This window comes from Pseudophryne corroboree, chromosome 7 (assembly GCF_028390025.1).
Source record: "Pseudophryne corroboree isolate aPseCor3 chromosome 7, aPseCor3.hap2, whole genome shotgun sequence".
NCBI lineage: Eukaryota > Metazoa > Chordata > Amphibia > Anura > Myobatrachidae > Pseudophryne > Pseudophryne corroboree.
Window position 1 is genome coordinate 2659361 of NC_086450.1, and position 18257 is coordinate 2677617.

At 45.6% G+C, this 18257-nt stretch overlaps 1 protein-coding gene and 1 pseudogene across 2 annotated transcripts in view; one reads left to right on the forward strand and one right to left on the reverse strand.

Annotated features, from left to right (window-relative positions):
• The first annotated feature begins 482 nt into the window (after window positions 1-482).
• LOC134944063 (caspase-8-like) overlaps window positions 483-18257 on the forward strand; it is a 314204-nt gene continuing 296429 nt past the window's right edge. For both annotated transcript variants that reach the window (XR_010181842.1, XM_063932598.1), the window contains exons 1-2: window positions 483-1051; window positions 9650-9755. Coding sequence is in view for 1 of the 2 variants with exons in the window: in XM_063932598.1 (XP_063788668.1) it covers window positions 747-1051; window positions 9650-9755 (411 nt within the window). In the remaining variant the exon portion in view is untranslated. The remainder of the gene's footprint in view (window positions 1052-9649; window positions 9756-18257) is intronic.
• On the reverse strand, window positions 12466-12584 carry LOC134946416 (5S ribosomal RNA; annotated as a pseudogene).

An 18257-nucleotide genomic window follows, 5' to 3' on the forward strand; every position in this document is an offset into this window, starting at 1 on the left:
CATGTATATACCGCTGCACCTGTGTATAATGCCCACATGTGTATACCGCTGCACCTGTGTATAATGTCCACATGTATATACTGTTGCCTCTGTGTATAATGCCCACATGTCTATACCACTGCACCTGTGTATAATGCCCACATGTATATACCGCTGCACCTGTGTATAATGGCCACATAAACCCTTGGGCTCATATATTGTGTGTATATCTGGCTCTGATACTAGCCAGTGCCTCCTGAGCCATTTACCTCACGGCACATCCCTGATAGATACATGTGACAGATATATCCAGGGCATACTTGCCTACCTGACCCTCTCCATGAGGGAAAAAATGCTCTGCTCCTGGACTTTCCTGGTAATGTATGATTGCCATCACCTGTGGTGAGCTAGTTAATTGATAAGAAAGGTGTTTCACCACAGGTGATGGAATCATACATTACCAGGAAAGTCCAGGAACAGAACATTTTCTCCCTCATGGAGAGGGGCAGGTAGGCAAGTATGATCCAGGGAGGTAGGAAGGTGCCTCACACCCTCAGCGGCACACACCCTATAGCAGCTGTCAGGTGACTCAGGGCGGCTGGGCCTGGAGGAGGGAGAGGTGACTGTGTGTTAGTCACTGTGCATTGCTGAGCAGTCACTGGGAGAGTAGTGATCTCTGACACCTCTCCTTCCCCCGCCGTAGTGATCTGAGTGTGCACAGACGTCCTGCCTCTCCATTTCCTCCATGTAGAGGCACGAGGCACAGTATGGCTGACCAGGTCTGCCAGTGGTTCAGCATTATAGAGCAGCTGGACTCTGTGGAAATCAGGGAACTGTACTTCTTGTGCAGAGATCTGATCCCGCGGCACAGTAAGGACAGTGAAGAGGAAGGCACCGTCCTCTTCATCCGGCTGCAGGAAATGTGTCTCATCAGTGAGGAAGATCCAGGTCTGGTGAAGGAGCTGCTGAGCTGCATAGAGCGAGGAGACTTACTCAGAGAACATTTCAGTGTGGACAAGAAAACGCACCAAAGTCCGGACAGAACGGAAGCGCCAAGAATTTCCCCGTACAGGTGAGACGTCTGCAGGTAACCTGTCACAGAGGTGTATTACTAAGGTCCGGCCTTTTTGGATATGTTGCCCTTAGCAACCATTCAGATTCTACTTAACATTTATCTAGCACCTTCTAGAAAATAACGTATAGAATGTGATTGGTTGCTATGGGCAACATCAAACCACACTTTAGTAAATATACCCCATAGTGTGTAGCACGTACTCCAGCAGCTGATCCCAGGGACAGACCGAGGCTATATTTACTAACGTGCGGGTTTATAACAGTGGAGATGTTTGCAACCAATTAGGTTCTACATATCTACACTTTATACAAGATAATAGCTAGATTGGTTGCTATGGGCAACATCTCGACTTCTGTAAACCCTCACTGCAGTCAGTATACTCCCTCAGCTTGGTGCGCCCGCTTGTATTAGCGGCTTCTGTTCCTGTGGCTGCAGCTGGGTTATGCCAGGTGTTATTGTGCAGTAGGGGTGATGTAGTGTTCTGTGTTATTGTGCAGTAGGGGTGATGTAGTGTTCTGTGTTATTGTGCAGTAGGGGTGATGTAGTGTTCTGTGTTATTGTGCAGTAGGGGTGATGTAGTGTTCTGTGTTATTGTGCAGTAGGGGTGATGTAGTGTTCTGTGTTATTGTGCAGTAGGGGTGATGTAGTGTTCTGCGTTATTATGCAGTAGAGGTGATGTAGTGTTCTGCGTTATTATGCAGTATGGGTGATGTAGTGTTCGGCGTTATTGTGCAGTAGGGGTGATGTAGTGTTCTGCGTTATTGTGCAGTAGGGGTGATGTAGTGTTCTGCGTTATTGTGCAGTAGGGGTGATGTAATGTTCTGCGTTATTGTGCAGTAGGGGTGATGTAGTGTTTTGCGTTATTGTGCAGTAGGGGTGATGTAGTGTTCTGCGTTATTGTGCAGTAGGGGTGATGTAGTGTTCTGCGTTATTATGCAGTAGGGGTGATGTAGTGTTTTGCGTTATTGTGCAGTAGGGGTGATGTAGTGTTCTGCGTTATTGTGCAGTAGGGGTGATGTAGTGTTTTGCGTTATTGTGCAGTACGGGTGATGTAGTGTTCTGCGTTATTATGCAGTAGAGGTGATGTAGTGTTCTGCGTTATTATGCAGTAGGGGTGATGTAATGTTCTGCGTTATTATGCAGTACGGGTGATGTAGTGTTCTGCGTTATTATGCAGTAGAGGTGATGTAATGTTCTGCGTTATTATGCAGTAGAGGTGATGTAATGTTCTGCGTTATTATGCAGTAGAGGTGATGTAATGTTCTGTGTTATTGTGCAGTAGGGGTGATGTAGTGTTCTGCGTTATTATGCAGTAGAGGTGATGTAATGTTCTGCGTTATTATGCAGTAGGGGTGATGTAGTGTTCTGCGTTATTATGCAGTAGAGGTGATGTAGTGTTCTGCGTTATTATGCAGTATGGGTGATGTAGTGTTCTGCGTTATTGTGCAGTAGGGGTGATGTAATGTTCTGCGTTATTGTGCAGTAGGGGTGATGTAGTGTTTTGCGTTATTGTGCAGTAGGGGTGATGTAGTGTTCTGCGTTATTGTGCAGTAGGGGTGATGTAGTGTTCTGCGTTATTGTGCAGTAGGGGTGATGTAGTGTTCTGCGTTATTATGCAGTAGGGGTGATGTAGTGTTCTGCGTTATTATGCAGTAGGGGTGATGTAGTGTTCTGCGTTATTATGCAGTAGAGGTGATGTAATGTTCTGCGTTATTATGCAGTATGGGTGATGTAATGTTCTGCGTTATTATGCAGTAGGGGTGATGTAGTGTTCTGCGTTATTATGCAGTAGGGGTGATGTAGTGTTCTGCGTTATTATGCAGTAGGGGTGATGTAGTGTTCTGCGTTATTATGCAGTAGGGGTGATGTAGTGTTCTGCGTTATTATGCAGTAGAGGTGATGTAGTGTTCTGCGTTATTGTGCAGTAGGGGTGATGTAGTGTTCTGCGTTATTGTGCAGTAGGGGTGATGTAGTGTTCTGCGTTATTATGCAGTAGGGGTGATGTAGTGTTCTGCGTTATTGTGCAGTAGGGGTGATGTAATGTTCTGCGTTATTGTGCAGTAGGGGTGATGTAGTGTTTTGCGTTATTGTGCAGTAGGGGTGATGTAGTGTTCTGCGTTATTGTGCAGTAGGGGTGATGTAGTGTTCTGCGTTATTGTGCAGTAGGGGTGATGTAATGTTCTGCGTTATTGTGCAGTAGGGGTGATGTAATGTTCTGCGTTATTGTGCAGTAGGGGTGATGTAATGTTCTGCGTTATTATGCAGTAGGGGTGATGTAGTGTTCTGCGTTATTATGCAGTAGAGGTGATGTAATGTTCTGCGTTATTATGCAGTATGGGTGATGTAATGTTCTGCGTTATTATGCAGTAGGGGTGATGTAGTGTTCTGCGTTATTATGCAGTAGGGGTGATGTAGTGTTCTGCGTTATTATGCAGTAGGGGTGATGTAGTGTTCTGCGTTATTATGCAGTAGAGGTGATGTAGTGTTCTGCGTTATTGTGCAGTAGGGGTGATGTAGTGTTCTGCGTTATTGTGCAGTAGGGGTGATGTAGTGTTCTGCGTTATTATGCAGTATGGGTGATGTAATGTTCTGCGTTATTATGCAGTAGGGGCGATGTAGTGTTCTGCGTTATTATGCAGTAGGGGCGATGTAGTGTTCTGCGTTATTATGCAGTAGAGGTGATGTAGTGTTCTGCGTTATTGTGCAGTAGGGGTGATGTAGTGTTCTGCGTTATTGTGCAGTAGGGGTGATGTAATGTTCTGCGTTATTGTGCAGTAGGGGTGATGTAATGTTCTGTGTTATTGTGCAGTAGGGGTGATGTAATGTTCTGCGTTATTGTGCAGTAGGGGTGATGTAGTGTTCTGCGTTATTATGCAGTAGAGGTGATGTAGTGTTCTGCGTTATTATGCAGTAGGGGTGATGTAGTGTTCTGCGTTATTATGCAGTATGGGTGATGTAATGTTCTGCGTTATTATGCAGTAGGGGTGATGTAGTGTTCTGCGTTATTATGCAGTAGAGGTGATGTAGTGTTCTGCGTTCAGCGAGGAGAAGGGAACAGAACAGAATGAGGACATTACCAGGGGCTATTGCGTTTGCGTAATGTTTCATCATTCTTATTTATTTATTTGTTACAGTTTCCTCTTACATATGACAGTGCGGGCCCGCTGTACTGTACTGTGCCTCCAGGCCCGCTGTACTGTACTGTGCCTCCAGGCCCGCTACACTGTACTGTGCCTCCAGGCCCGCTACACTGTACTGTGCCTCCAGGCCCACTACACTGTACTGTGCCTCCAGGCCCACTACACTGTACTGTGCCTCCAGGCCCGCTACACTGTACTGTGCCTCCAGGCCTGCTACACTGTACTGTGCCTCCAGGCCCACTACACTGTACTGTGCCTCCAGGCCTGCTGTACTGTACTGTGCCTCCAGGCCCGCTACACTGTACTGTGCCTCCAGGCCCACTACACTGTACTGTGCCTCCAGGCCCGCTGTACTGTACTGTGCCTCCAGGCCCGCTGTACTGTACTGTGCCTCCAGGCCCGCTGTACTGTACTGTGCCTCCAGGCCCGCTGTACTGTACTGTGCCTCCAGGCCCGCTGTACTGTACAGTGCCTCCAGGCCCACTGTACTGTACTATGCCTCCAGGCCCGCTGTACTGTACTGTGCCTCCAGGCCCGCTACACGGTACTGTGCCTCCAGGCCCGCTGTACTGTACTGTGCCTCCAGGCCCGCTGTACTGTACTGTGCCTCCAGGCCCGCTGTACTGTACTGTGCCTCCAGGCACACTGTACTGTGCCTCCAGGCCCGCTACACTGTACTGTGCCTCCAGACCCGCTTTACTGTACTGTGCCTTCAGGCCCGCTGTACTGTACTGTGTCTTCAGGCCCACTGTACTGTACTGTACCTCCAGGCCCACTGTACTGTACTGTGCCTCCAGGCCCGCTGTACTGCACTGTGCATCCAGGCCTGCTGTATGGTACTCTGCCTCCAGGCCCACTGTTTTGTACTGTGCATCAATGCCCACTGTACTGTACTGTACCTCCAGTCACACTGTACTGTACTGTGCCTCCAGGCCCGCTGTTTTGTACTGTGCATCCATGCTGGCTGTTCTGCTCTTTACGGGTAACTTATGTGACTATTGCAGCATGTCAGGTCCGTACAGAGTACACGGGTAACTTATGTGACTATTGCAGCATGCCAGGTCTGTACAGAGTACACGGGTAACTTATGTGACTATTGCAATGTGCCAGGTCCGTACAGAGGCCCTCATTCCGAGTTGTTCGCTCGGTATTTTTCATCGCATCGCAGTGAAAATCCGCCTAGTACGCATGCGCAATGTTCGCACTGCGACTGCGCCAAGTAACTTTACTATGAAGAAAGTATTTTCACTCACGGCTTTTTCTTCGCTCCGGCGATCGTAATGTGATTGACAGGAAATGGGTGTTACTGGGCGGAAACACGGCGTTTCAGGGGCGTGTGGCTGAAAACGCTACCGTTTCCGGGAAAAACGCAGGAGTGGCCGGAGAAACGGTGGGAGTGCCTGGGCGAACGCTGGGTGTGTTTGTGACGTCAACCAGGAACGACAAGCACTGAACTGATCGCACAGGCAGAGTAAGTCTGGAGCTACTCAGAAACTGCTAAGTAGTTAGTAATCGCAATATTGCGAATACATCGGTCGCAATTTTAAGAAGCTAAGATTCACTCCCAGTAGGCGGCGGCTTAGCGTGTGTAACTCTGCTAAATTCGCCTTGCGACCGATCAACTCGGAATGAGGGCCAGAGTACACGGGTAACTTATGTGACTATTGCAGCGTGCCAGGTCTGTACAGAGTACACGGGTAACTTATGTGACTATTGCAGCGTGCCAGGTCTGTACAGAGTACACGGGTAACTTATGTGACTATTGCAGCGTGCCGGGTCTGTACAGGGTACACGAGTAACTTATGTGACTATTGCAGCGTGCCAGGTCTGTACAGGTTACACGGGTAACTTATGTGACTATTGCAGTGTGCCAGGTCTGTACAGGTTACACGGGTAACTTATGTGACTATTGCAGCGTGCCAGGTCTGTACAGAGTACACGAGTAACTTATGTGACTATTGCAGCGTGCCAGGTCTGTACAGAGTACACGAGTCACTTATGTGACTATTGCAGTGTGCCGGGTCTGTACAGGGTACACGAGTAACTTATGTGACTATTGCAGTGTGCCAGGTCTGTACAGGGTACACGGGTAACTTATGTGACTATTGCAGCATGCCAGGTCTGTACAGGGTACACGGGTAACTTATGTGACTATTGCAGCGTGCCAGGTCTGTACAGAGTACATGGGTAACTTATGTGACTATTGCAGCGTGTCAGGTCTGTACAGAGTACACGGGTAACTTATGTGACTAATGCAGCGTACCAGGTCTGTACAGAGTACACGGGTAACTTATGTGACTATTGCAGCATGCCAGGTCTGTACAGGGTGTCACGTCTAGCAAAGTTTGAGGATCCGGCAGCTGAGATTTGCCTGGGGAGGTAGCAGGCTGTGAATGAACAAGATGAGGGAGCTGGATATAGTTCCTTTGCATGGGACATGGAGCAATGAAGAACATAGGCGGGTTTGAGAGTCAATGGAAAGTATTTATTATGTACAGGGTTGAGGTAGAGGACCGAGGCTGGAGCACGATGGCTAAGGAACGTAATTGCGGATAACGAACTGCGTATTGTGGCTTGAAAGACGAGGTTGTGATTAATGAACTGCAGAGCTGTGGATAGTGGTTAAAGACGTGGCTGGAGGCGAAGAACTGTGGACTGTGATTTGAAAGACGAGACTGTAGATGATGAACTGTGGAACTGTGGATGGTAGTTGAAGACGTGGCTGGAGACAAGGACTGTGGACTGTGGTTTGGAAAACGAGGCTGAAGATAATAATCTGCAGGCTGTGGTCGGTGGTACAAAGGCGTGGCTGGTGAAGGAGATCTGTGGAGTGTGGCTTGAAAGACAAGGCAGAAGACCCGGGGCCGACTGTACCCAAAGAGTCTTACTGGACCAGGTTTTCCAGGAGCACTTCCACAGGCAGTAGCAGGCTAGAAACGGCAGGGCTGCAGCAGCAACAGAGAACCGACCAAGCAGGATCAGGAGGAACCAGAATACAGCAAGAATCCTGGGAGCACAGGCTAAAGCACCTACAACAGGGTTGTAACTTGAAACACTGGCATCCCTGTCCTAAACCAGCCCCCTTTTATAGGGAGGGCTTCCCCTGGATTGGCTGAAGGAAACAGGAACTATGCTCAAAACGTGGTCTCCAACATGGCGGCGCCCAGTAATGCAGACCTTTTTGCAAAGCCACATTGCTCACTGCCCCTGGTCTCCTAGCAACGGCTCAGCAAGAGCGACCCGCTGTAGCGGCGTCCCGCCGCCACAAGCGGACACCCTCACCGTCGCTACTGCTGCCCACGGATCCAGCGCAGCAGCCTACCTCCGCCGCTGCCCGCACATTGCCAAGGAAGCCAGCCCTGCGGACCCAGCGTACTGGTAAGACTCCGGACGCTGACACAGGGTACACAGGTATCTTATGTGACTATTGCAGCGTGCCGGGTCTGTACAGGGTACACGAGTAACTTATGTGACTATTGCAGTGTGCCAGGTCTGTACAGGATACACGGGTAACTTATGTGACTATTGCAGCGTGCCAGGTCTGTACAGGGTACACGGGTAACTTATGTGACTATTGCAGCGTGACGGGTCTGTACAGGGTACACGGGTAACTTATGTGACTATTGCAGCATGTCAGGTCTGTACAAGGTACACGGGTAACTTATGTGACTATTGCAGCGTGCCAGGTCTGTACAGAGTACACGGGTAACTTATGTGACTATTGCAGCGTGCCAGGTCTGTACAGGATACACGGGTAACTTATGTGACTATTGCAGCGTGCCAGGTCTGTACAGGGTACACAGGTAACTTATGTGACTATTGCAGCGTGACGGGTCTGTACAGGGTACACGGGTAACTTATGTGACTATTGCAGCGTGCCAGGTCTGTACAGGGTACACGGGTAACTTATGTAACTATTGCAGTGTGTCAGGTCTGTACAGGATACACGGGTAACTTATGTGACTATTGCAGCGTGCCAGGTCTGTACAGGGTACACGGGTAACTTATGTGACTATTGCAGCGTGACGGGTCTGTACAGGGTACACGGGTAACTTATGTGACTATTGCAGCATGTCAGGTCTGTACAAGGTACACGGGTAACTTATGTGACTATTGCAGCGTGCCAGGTCTGTACAGAGTACACGGGTAACTTATGTGACTATTGCAGCGTGCCAGGTCTGTACATGGTACACGGGTAGGACAAGGATTTTCTCTGCATCGTATCCACTATTGCAGCGTGCCAGGTCTGTACAGAGTACACGGGTAACTTATGTGACTATTGCAGCGTGTCAGGTCTGTACAGGTTACACGGGTAACTTATGTGACTATTGCAGCATGTCAGGTCTGTACAAGGTACACGGGTAACTTATGTGACTATTGCAGCGTGCCAGGTCTGTACAGAGTACACGGGTAACTTATGTGACTATTGCAGCGTGCCAGGTCTGTACATGGTACACGGGTAGGACAAGGATTTTCTCTGCATCGTATCCACTATTGCAGCATGCCGGGTCTGTACATGGTACACGGGTAACTTATGTGACTATTGCAGCGTGCCAGGTCTGTACAGGGTACACGGGTAACTTATGTGACTATTGCAGCGTGCCAGGTCTGTACATTGTACACGGGTAGGACAAGGATTTTCTCTGCATCGTATCCACTATTGCAGTGTGCCAGGTCTGTACAGGATACACGGGTAACTTATGTGACTATTGCAGCGTGCCAGGTCTGTACATGGTACACGGGTAGGACAAGGATTTTCTCTGCATCGTATCCACTATTGCAGTGTGCCAGGTCTGTACAGAGTACACGGGTAACTTATGTGACTATTGCAGCGTGCCAGGTCTGTACAGGATACACGGGTAACTTATGTGACTATTGCAGCGTGACGGGTCTGTACAGGGTACACGAGTAACTTATGTGACTATTGCAGCGTGCCAGGTCTGTACAGGTTACACGGGTAACTTATGTGACTATTGCAGCGTGTCAGGTCTGTACAGGTTACACGGGTAACTTATGTGAATATTGCAGCGTGTCAGGTCTGTACAGAGTACACGGGTAACTTATGTGACTATTGCAGCGTGTCAGGTCTGTACAGGGTACACGGGTAACTCTTGTGACTATTGCAGCGTGTCAGGTCTGTACAGAGTACACGGGGTAATTTATGTGACTACTGCAGCATGCCGGGTCTGTACATGGTACACGGGTAACTTATGTAACTACTACAGCATGCCGGGTCTGTACATAGTACACGGGTAACTTATGTGACTATTGCAGCGTGCCGGGTCTGTACAGGGTACACGGGTAACTTATGTGACTATTGCAGCGTGCCAGGTCTATACAGAGTACACGGGTAACTTATGCGACTATTGCCGCGTGCCAGGTCTGTACATGGTACACGGGTAGGACAAGGATTTTCTCTGCATCGTATCCAATGGTTTTCTCTCCTTCTATGCAGACGTTTACTCTTTGACTTCGGGAACCTTGTACCGGACAGTGAGCTGGAGCAAGTGAAGGCGGTAGTCACAGGCGCGCTTCCTGTCGCTGTTCTGGAGAGAGTAACGGTAGGATGTATTTCATGCTGGGATCCTGATATGCCATAAAGCAGCATATAGCTGCAGAGTATAGTACAATGCTACACTAGTATATACCGCACTGACCGGTATCCAGCTGTGTACCGTATGTAGCATTTCACCAAATGTCAGATGGCCGGCTGCAGGGATAGAACATATTGTACATTATCCATGACAGGTGACTGTATATTCTAATATTCTATATTCTAATATTCTAATGTGATCATGTTTATAGTTTATAGTTATACACAGATACAGTATATACATACATACATACATACACATTATATATATATATATATATATATATATATATTTATGCACACAGATATTCCTAAGCGCCACGGATATATATTTTAGTTATCACACTATATATAGATGACACTCCCACTTAAAGTAAACCGTGGTGTCTGCTCCGACCCCAAATATAAGCAAGTGGTGGTAGGTCACTTGGATAGGGTGATGGATATACAGTAAGGATGGGGAAATTAGGGCGACTACTAGTGTCAGTGATTATATATACACACAGGGCCGGTTCCGGGGCTTCTGGCGGCCCGGGCGGCATTAGGGGGTGTGGCTTCATACAGGGGGCGTGGTCATTTACGCCCCCTGTACAGACTGAAATGATGTGCGGTGCGCGATGACGTCATCGTGCACCGCACAGTAAAGGACCTCTCCACGAAGGGAAACTAGACACGTACGCGTCTAGTTTCCCTTCCCAGCGGCAGCAGGGGGGCAGCGGCCAGCGGCAGCAGGGGGCAGCGGGGGGCACACAGCAGCAGCTGATCTTGCCCTGGTGTGGCGCCCTCCGGACGGCGCCCTGCGCCCTCCGGAAGGCGGCGCCCTGCGCCCTCCGGAAGGCGGCGCCCCGGGCAAAAGTCCTGCTTGCCCGTGGCAAGATCCGCTACTGTATACACACAATCTAAACCAGTATGTGTGGTAAAAAGGTAATTCTTTAGTATATAAAAAAAATTATTTATAACAATAAGAGACAGCAAGGTTTAGAATATGTCACACAGGATCATATAAAACAGACCCCAAAAAATTGAAACAGTTGAAAAAAAAAAACCGCCTAAATTTTAAAAGTCAAACTACCATATTTAAAACAGAGTAGTTAAATAGTATTTTAGAGAGTAACCATAGAAAATGCTTATCTTTTTGATGTGAGGTGCATTCAGGATTCCCGACGCATTTCGTCCGCTGGACTTTGTCAAAGGGTAGAAAGGGAATGGAACTAGACTGGTATAAATACCCTTTTCAATTACAGAGAAAGGAAGTGACATCACTTCCTGTGGGGGCACTGATGCTAACGGTTGTGTTCATCTAGGCCAGTTATTATAAAATAAATTATACAGAGGGTAAAGTAGAGGGACAATGATAATGTGTATAACTTTGAAATCTAAATATTTACTATAAAAAGCATCCAATAATATAAATAAACTTATGAGTCTGGGACTTCCTGTTCTATCCTGGAATCGTCATTTCCGCCCCACTTCCTGTGTCCTGTTGAACTGACTGAGCATGTCCGGGGCTGGAATTTCCACCCCACTTCCTATGTCCTGTTGAACTGACTGAGCATGTCCAGGGGCTGGAATTGTCATTTCCGCGTTCCAGCGGACATTTTCATCTACTTCCGGTTACGCACTTCCTGGCTGGATCCCAGCTGGGGTTACTTCTTCCGCCTTGTGGAACGCACACGTCCTTCCGGTGACGCACTTCCGGAGATCGGCTGCCTAGTGTCTATTGAAATGGTAGATGCTAGAATCAAGTGGGCTAAGGGACCTTTTCCGTTAGGGGGAGGAGTTACGATGCAAGGGGGAGGAGCTAGGCTAGCGGGATAGTTCCTCTACTATCCACGCCACCAACTATTACCTTTAGTAATCAGGTGGCGAGCGAAGCGGAGCGGAGCGAGCCACCGAGCCCAAAGCGTGGCGAGCGAAGCGAGCCCGCGAGGGTACTTTTCGGGTACCCTGTTCGCCAGTAGCTCCTCCCCCTGGTGACGTGTCTCCTCCCCTAGATACATCACAAGGTCCCTTCTCCCACTCCGATATAGAACCAACCCTATTGAAATGGTCAGCGGCAGCCATTTTCTTGATGTATGCTTTTGAAAATAAATGTATTTGATACAGTGAAGTCCACCCGTCATTTTCTTAGAATCTGATGCATTAAAGCTGGATTGAGTGTGTTCTCCGGAGAACATATAAGAAAGATATGGTGAAAAACAAGTTTTAGTAGCAAAATAGAGGAAAAGCTGCTACATAGCTTTAGAAGTATAGAACTGTACTGTATTAGAATTATACTGAATAGCCAATCATATATCATTTTTCTATTAGGCTCTAGGGGTCATAATAATACAATGCCTATTGACACTCCATATTATCTCCAGAAAAAATGAGATACTCATAGAATAAAGATGATTTAAAAAAAAAAAAAATTTTTTAATAATATCAACATACTATTACTAGATACATTGTGCTATACACCAGAGACTCACTCCTTCATGAAAAACTTCTTATTGTTAGTATATATTAGGTGTACCTAGACGTTATAGTCATTATAGTGAGGAATATCGTGATAATGTATAAGTATATAGTTTTAGTCCGAAAGTGATATCTAGCTGAAGGTATAGATCATATATATATATTATCAAATGTGTATCTTTTACAAATAAAATCGGTCATATATACATCCACTCCTATTTAGCCTACAACTCCCGGTCTTCCCATGAGGTCTCCCATCCTGGTACTAGCCGAGCCCGACACTGCTTAGCTTCCAAGATCGAACTAGATTGGGCGTGCCCAGTGTGGTATGATTGTAGTAACCAGAGCGATCACATACAAATGACCAAGACTATGTGATCTAATTAGCTTTATTCACAGATTAAAAATACAATGTGCTGTGTAAGTATTACAGAGTAGCGTCAGCTAGCACGATGGTAACTATCACTAGTTAAACTGTAATACTAGAATTAAAAAGATGGTTACAGCATCTTATTTGATTTAGAGGAAAGGGGCTATTTCATAGCTCTCATTGAAGCCTTCCGGATTCAAAGTGTTTAGTTCATATATCCAATACATTTCACGTTTAGACAGAAGGTTGGATAGATCCCCACCTCTGAGTCCCAATGTTACCATCTCTATACCTTTGAAAGTCAGTTCATCTGGATCTGATTGATGGTGTGTCAGAAAATGCTTGGAGACCGCATGTGTGGTCACTTTGTTCTTAATGTTCCTGATGTGCTGTTGGATCCTTATTTTAAGAGGCCTCTTTGTTTTGCCTACATACTGTAGTTTGCATGGACACTCTAATACACATATAACTGAATTTGTGTTGCAATTGATAAATTGTTTGATTCTGTGTTTTTTAGTGGGGTCCTTGCCGACAAAGGTTCTTCTGGTAGGGTGTACATACTGGCATACTTTACAATGTCCACACTGTACATTTAGGCATAGATGTGCCAGTTTGTTTAGTGTCCTGCAACATGCTTGGAGCCAAGATGTCCTTCAGATTGCGTGACTTCTTGAAACCCATTTGCGGATGGGGAGGCAGAAAATCCTTTAGAATGGGATCCATGAGTAGTATGTCCCAATGTTTCCTGAGCGATTGTCTAATAGCATTTTCATGTCTGCTATAGGTTGTTATAAATTGTACTTTATCTTTGTTCTCATATTTCTCTTTATACTTAAGCAATTGTGTTCTGTCCAATTTTTCTGCCTTAAAGTTAGCCTCCCTCAGAATGTGTGGTGGGTAACCTTTTTCTACAAATCTGTTTGAGTAGATCTGTAGTTGCTGCGCACTGTCTTCTGTCTTTTTACAGTTCCTTACGATTCTGTGAAACTGTGAGTAAGGGATGTTATCCTTCCATTTTTTGAGGTGGTTACTTCTGTAATGGACGTAGCTATTTGTGTCCACCTTTTTAACAAAATTCTGTGTGATTATTTGGTTATCCGAATGGGAAAGCACCAGATCCAAAAATTCAATACATTCTTTGTTTGAATTAGAAGTAAAAGATAGATTGTAATCATTAGTTGCAAATAAGATAAAAACAGGTTAAAAGAATGAACGTTTCCTTCCCATATAATTAAGATATCATCAATGTATCTTTTAAAAAATTACAATATTTTCTTTAAAAGGATGATCACAGAAGATAAACTCACTCTCCATTTACCCATAAACAGGTTGGCGAAGCTTGGCGCAAAAATTGTACCCATGTACCCATAGCGGTCCCACATACTTGAAGATGAAAATAATCCAAAAATTTTAAATAATTGTGTTTCAATATAAAATGCATTAATTCGTGGATGAACATTCTGTGAGCTTCATTGTTGTGTCTTGCATCAGGAAGGTGTTGCAGGCTTCTACTCCTTAATTGTGTTCTATACATGTGTATAGAGATTGCACATCTAAAGTTGTCCACATGTATGAATCTTTCCAGGTCAGATTTTCCATTAGGTTAAGAACTGTGCAGGTGTCCTTCAAGTATGATACTAAGTTCGTCACATGCTTCCTCAAAAAAATGTCCACGTACTCTGATAAATGTGAGGTGAGGGAATCTATCCCTGCTATAATGGGTCTCCCTGGAGGGCTAGTGAGAGACTTATGAACCTTCAGCAGGTAATAAAAGATGGGGTGATGGGGTTGGTATTCATCATATATTGACATTCATCCTTAGTGATAATATCGGTCCTCAATGCTTTTAGTAAGACGGTTCTTAATTCTTCCACAAAATTGACAATTTTGTGTCTCTCATTAACAGTTTGTATGAGGCCTTGTCACGTAACAGTCAGCCAGCTTCCTTAGTAAATGCTTCCTTATCCAGGGTGACCCCCCCCCCCCCCCCCCCCCCCTTGTCAGCAGATTTTATAACTATTTCTTTATTGTTCTGTAAGGGCCGTTTTTTCTCTGTTGCTGATGTTTCTTTCCGCTATTGGTTCCATGTTTATATCACAGAAATCGCTTTTGACCAGATCATAGAATATTCAAATATTGTTCCCTTTAGACTGTAGTGGATAAAATTTGATGTAGGTCTTTCCTTTTCAGAAAGTGTCTCTTTAGGGTTCGTTTCCGGAAAATTTTATTTAAATCAATATAGGTGTCAAATTTGTTCATGCCACTGGTTGGGGCAAATAATAGACCTTTAATCAGAAGAGATACTTCAGGTTGTGTTAAAACATGTTTCGAAAGATTAAAGATGCCCTTGGGCTCCAATTTAGCTACTGTAGGTTTCTTTTCTTGTAGTAATTTCTTTTGCTTGAGGTTTCTTTTCTTGTAGTAATTTCTTTTGCTTGCCTCCCCTGCATCCTCTTCTTCTACAAAACGTCTCTTTAGTGGTGAGGCATGTTGAACCTTTTCCTTCAGAACGTTTCTTATCGGATCTATTGGTCTTGTACCGGTTCTTGTCGATAAAAAATCCTCCTCCCCTGTGTTTGTTTTCTGTTGTTGTAGTACTGAAAATCTGTTTGATGTTTGAACTGGTCGTGTATTAGGTGCCCCCCCCCCCCCCCGTCTTGTTTATTATAGGTTTCTTTTTCTCATGTAACGTTTGCCAGTACTGCCTTGTACTCATTTCATCTCGATTTCCCGTGGCTTTGAAACGGCTCCAGCTTTTGATGTTGTTCTCATAGTCCATTTTGTCTCTGTTAAATTTCCTCTCTTTGCTCCTGATCACCTCATCCTCTATATGGTCAAGTTTCTTATTAAGAACTGTTTCATGAATCTTGAAATCCTGTGTATAGCACAATGTATCTAGTAATAGTATGTTGATATCATTATAATTTATTTATTCTTTTTTGAAAATCTTCTTTATTCTATGTGTATCTAATGGAGATAATATGGAGTGTCAGTAGGCATTGTATTATGACCCCTAGAGCCTAATAGAAAAATGATATATGATTGGATATTCAGTACAATACTAATACAGTACAGTTATATACTTCTAAAGCTATGTAGCAGCTTTTCCCCTATTTTGCTACTAAAACTTGTTTTTCACCATATCTTTCTTATATGTTCTCCGGAGAACACACTCAATCCAGCTTTAATTAATCAGATTCTAAGAAAATGACAGGTGGACTTCACTGTATCAAATACATTTATTTTCAAAAGCATACTTCAAGAAAATGGCCGCCGCTAGCCATTTCAATAGACACTAGGCAGCCGATCTCCAGAAGTGCGTCACCAGAAGGAAGGACGTGTGTGTTCCACAAGGCGGAAGAAGTAACCCCAGCCGGGATCCAGCCAGGAAGTGCGTAACTGGAAGTAGATGAAATTGTCCGCTGGAACACGGAAATGACAATTCCAGCCCCTGGACATGCTCAGTCAGTCGAACAGGACACAGGAAGTGGGGAGGAAATTCCAGCCCCTGGACATGTTTAGTCGGTCCAACAGGACACAGGAAGTGGGGCGGAAATGACGATTCCAGGACAGAACAGGAAGTCCCGGACTCATACGTTTATTTATATTATTGGACACTTTTTATAGTGAATATTTAGATTTTAAAGTTATACACATTATCATTGTCCCTCTACTTTACCCTCTGTATATTTTATTTTATAATAATTGGCCTAGATCAGTGGTTCTCAAACTCGGTCCTCAGGACCCCACACGTTTCACATTTTCCATGTCACCCAGCAGCTGCTCTGTGTATCACCAACTGTCACATTTTAAAAATCTACAGGTGACCTGCAAAACATGGACCGTGTGGGGTCCTGAGGACCGAGATTGAGAACCTGCGGCCTAGATGAACGCAACCGTCAGCATCAGTGCCCCACAGGAAGTGATGTCACTTCCTCTCTCTGTAATTGAAAGGGGTATATATACCAGTCTAGTTCCATTCCCTCTCTACCCCTTGACAAAGTCCAGCGGACGAAACGCGTTGGAGATCCTGAATGCACCTCACCTCAGAAAGATAAGCATTTTCTATGGTTACTCTCCAAAATACTATTTAACTACTCTGTTTTAAATATGGTAGTTTGACTTTTTAAATGTAGGCGTTTTTTTCAACTGTTTCAATTTTTTTGGGGTCTGTTTTATATGATCCTGTGTGACATATTCTAAACCTTGCTGTCTCTTATTGTTATAAATAAAAAATGTATATACTAAATAATTACCTTTTTACTACACATACTGGTTTAGATTGTGTGTATATATAATCACTGACACTAGTAGTCGCCCTAACTCATTACTATATATATATATATATATATATATATATATATATATATACACACAGTTTATACATATATATCTATATATATACGCGCACACAATAATCGCTGCAATGATTGTTTTACATTAACATACCCTCCAACTGTACGGTACCTTTTTTTTTTTATCGTCTGTACCGATTTTTGGCTCTCCAAACTTCCATTGAAAGTATAGGAAAAGGTGCATGGCCACGCCCCTTTTCTGAATTTGTACCAATTTTTATGTGTAAAATGTTGGAGGGTATACATTGAATCTGAAAAGAAAATCTTCTGACAGAATGCGAGTTACACGTGATGCCTGTGGTAGTGTAATGAGCCAATGAGACGCGGCCGCTACACGCTATGAATAGATGATATCCTGCCCGAACAGTCCTTTGCGGTTGAACACAGGGCCGGACTGCCCGTCTGACACTTCTGACCAGTAGGGCTGATGGTCTGATGGGCCAGTCTGCCCACGCAGAGACCGGGGCTGACCAAGCACACTGCTCGGCCGCCTGGCATACAGAGACACCGGGCGTTGTGTAAGTCCAGGCCCCCATGACTCGCAGAACGCCCCTGTGATTCATGACCTCGCCCCTTTATGTGCGCGCACAGTACAATGCCAGGTCTGTTAGACAGCACCAGTCCATCCCTGGTGGCACATACATTATTATATCCCCATGGGCACAGTCTGGTGTCTGACAGCTGGCGCACGTACACACTGATAATGGCGGAATCAGTTCTCGTCCTCTGATTGGCTGACTGTGAAATTGACAGCGACCGCTCCTTCCTCAGTGCTCTCGCCTATAGGATATGATTTTGGGGCATATTTTAGAATTAATTTTTGCTCCTCTCCTTTGTACATGAGAAGGAAGAGTACCCCTGCTGGATTATACTGGGCTTTTATATTTACATCAGACCTAATGGTGAGGGCGGGATGTATTAAAGTACATCGCCGCCCACCACAGCGGCACCGATCACATGTGTACTAACATATGCTATTAACATCGCGATATATGAGGCCCCCCACGATGTTGGTGGTGAGGTCTGCGGGGGTCTCTGTCACCTCCCAGACCCGGGAGGTGACATGTGCGGGGAGTCCCCAGGCTCCTCCTCCTGCCCTGCCCCCTGCAGCCGGGAGGACAAATGGCTGTGCTGCGGGGGAGGAGGAGGTGGGTGGCCGCACCAGCATCGTGGAGCCGCACCTGGAGGCTTACTGGACAGAGGTACGCGGCGGGGGTTTCGTCATGAGTGACGCAGGGTGGTGGCGGCGGGATGCGGTTAGAAGTCCATAAGCTTCTATAGGGTATCG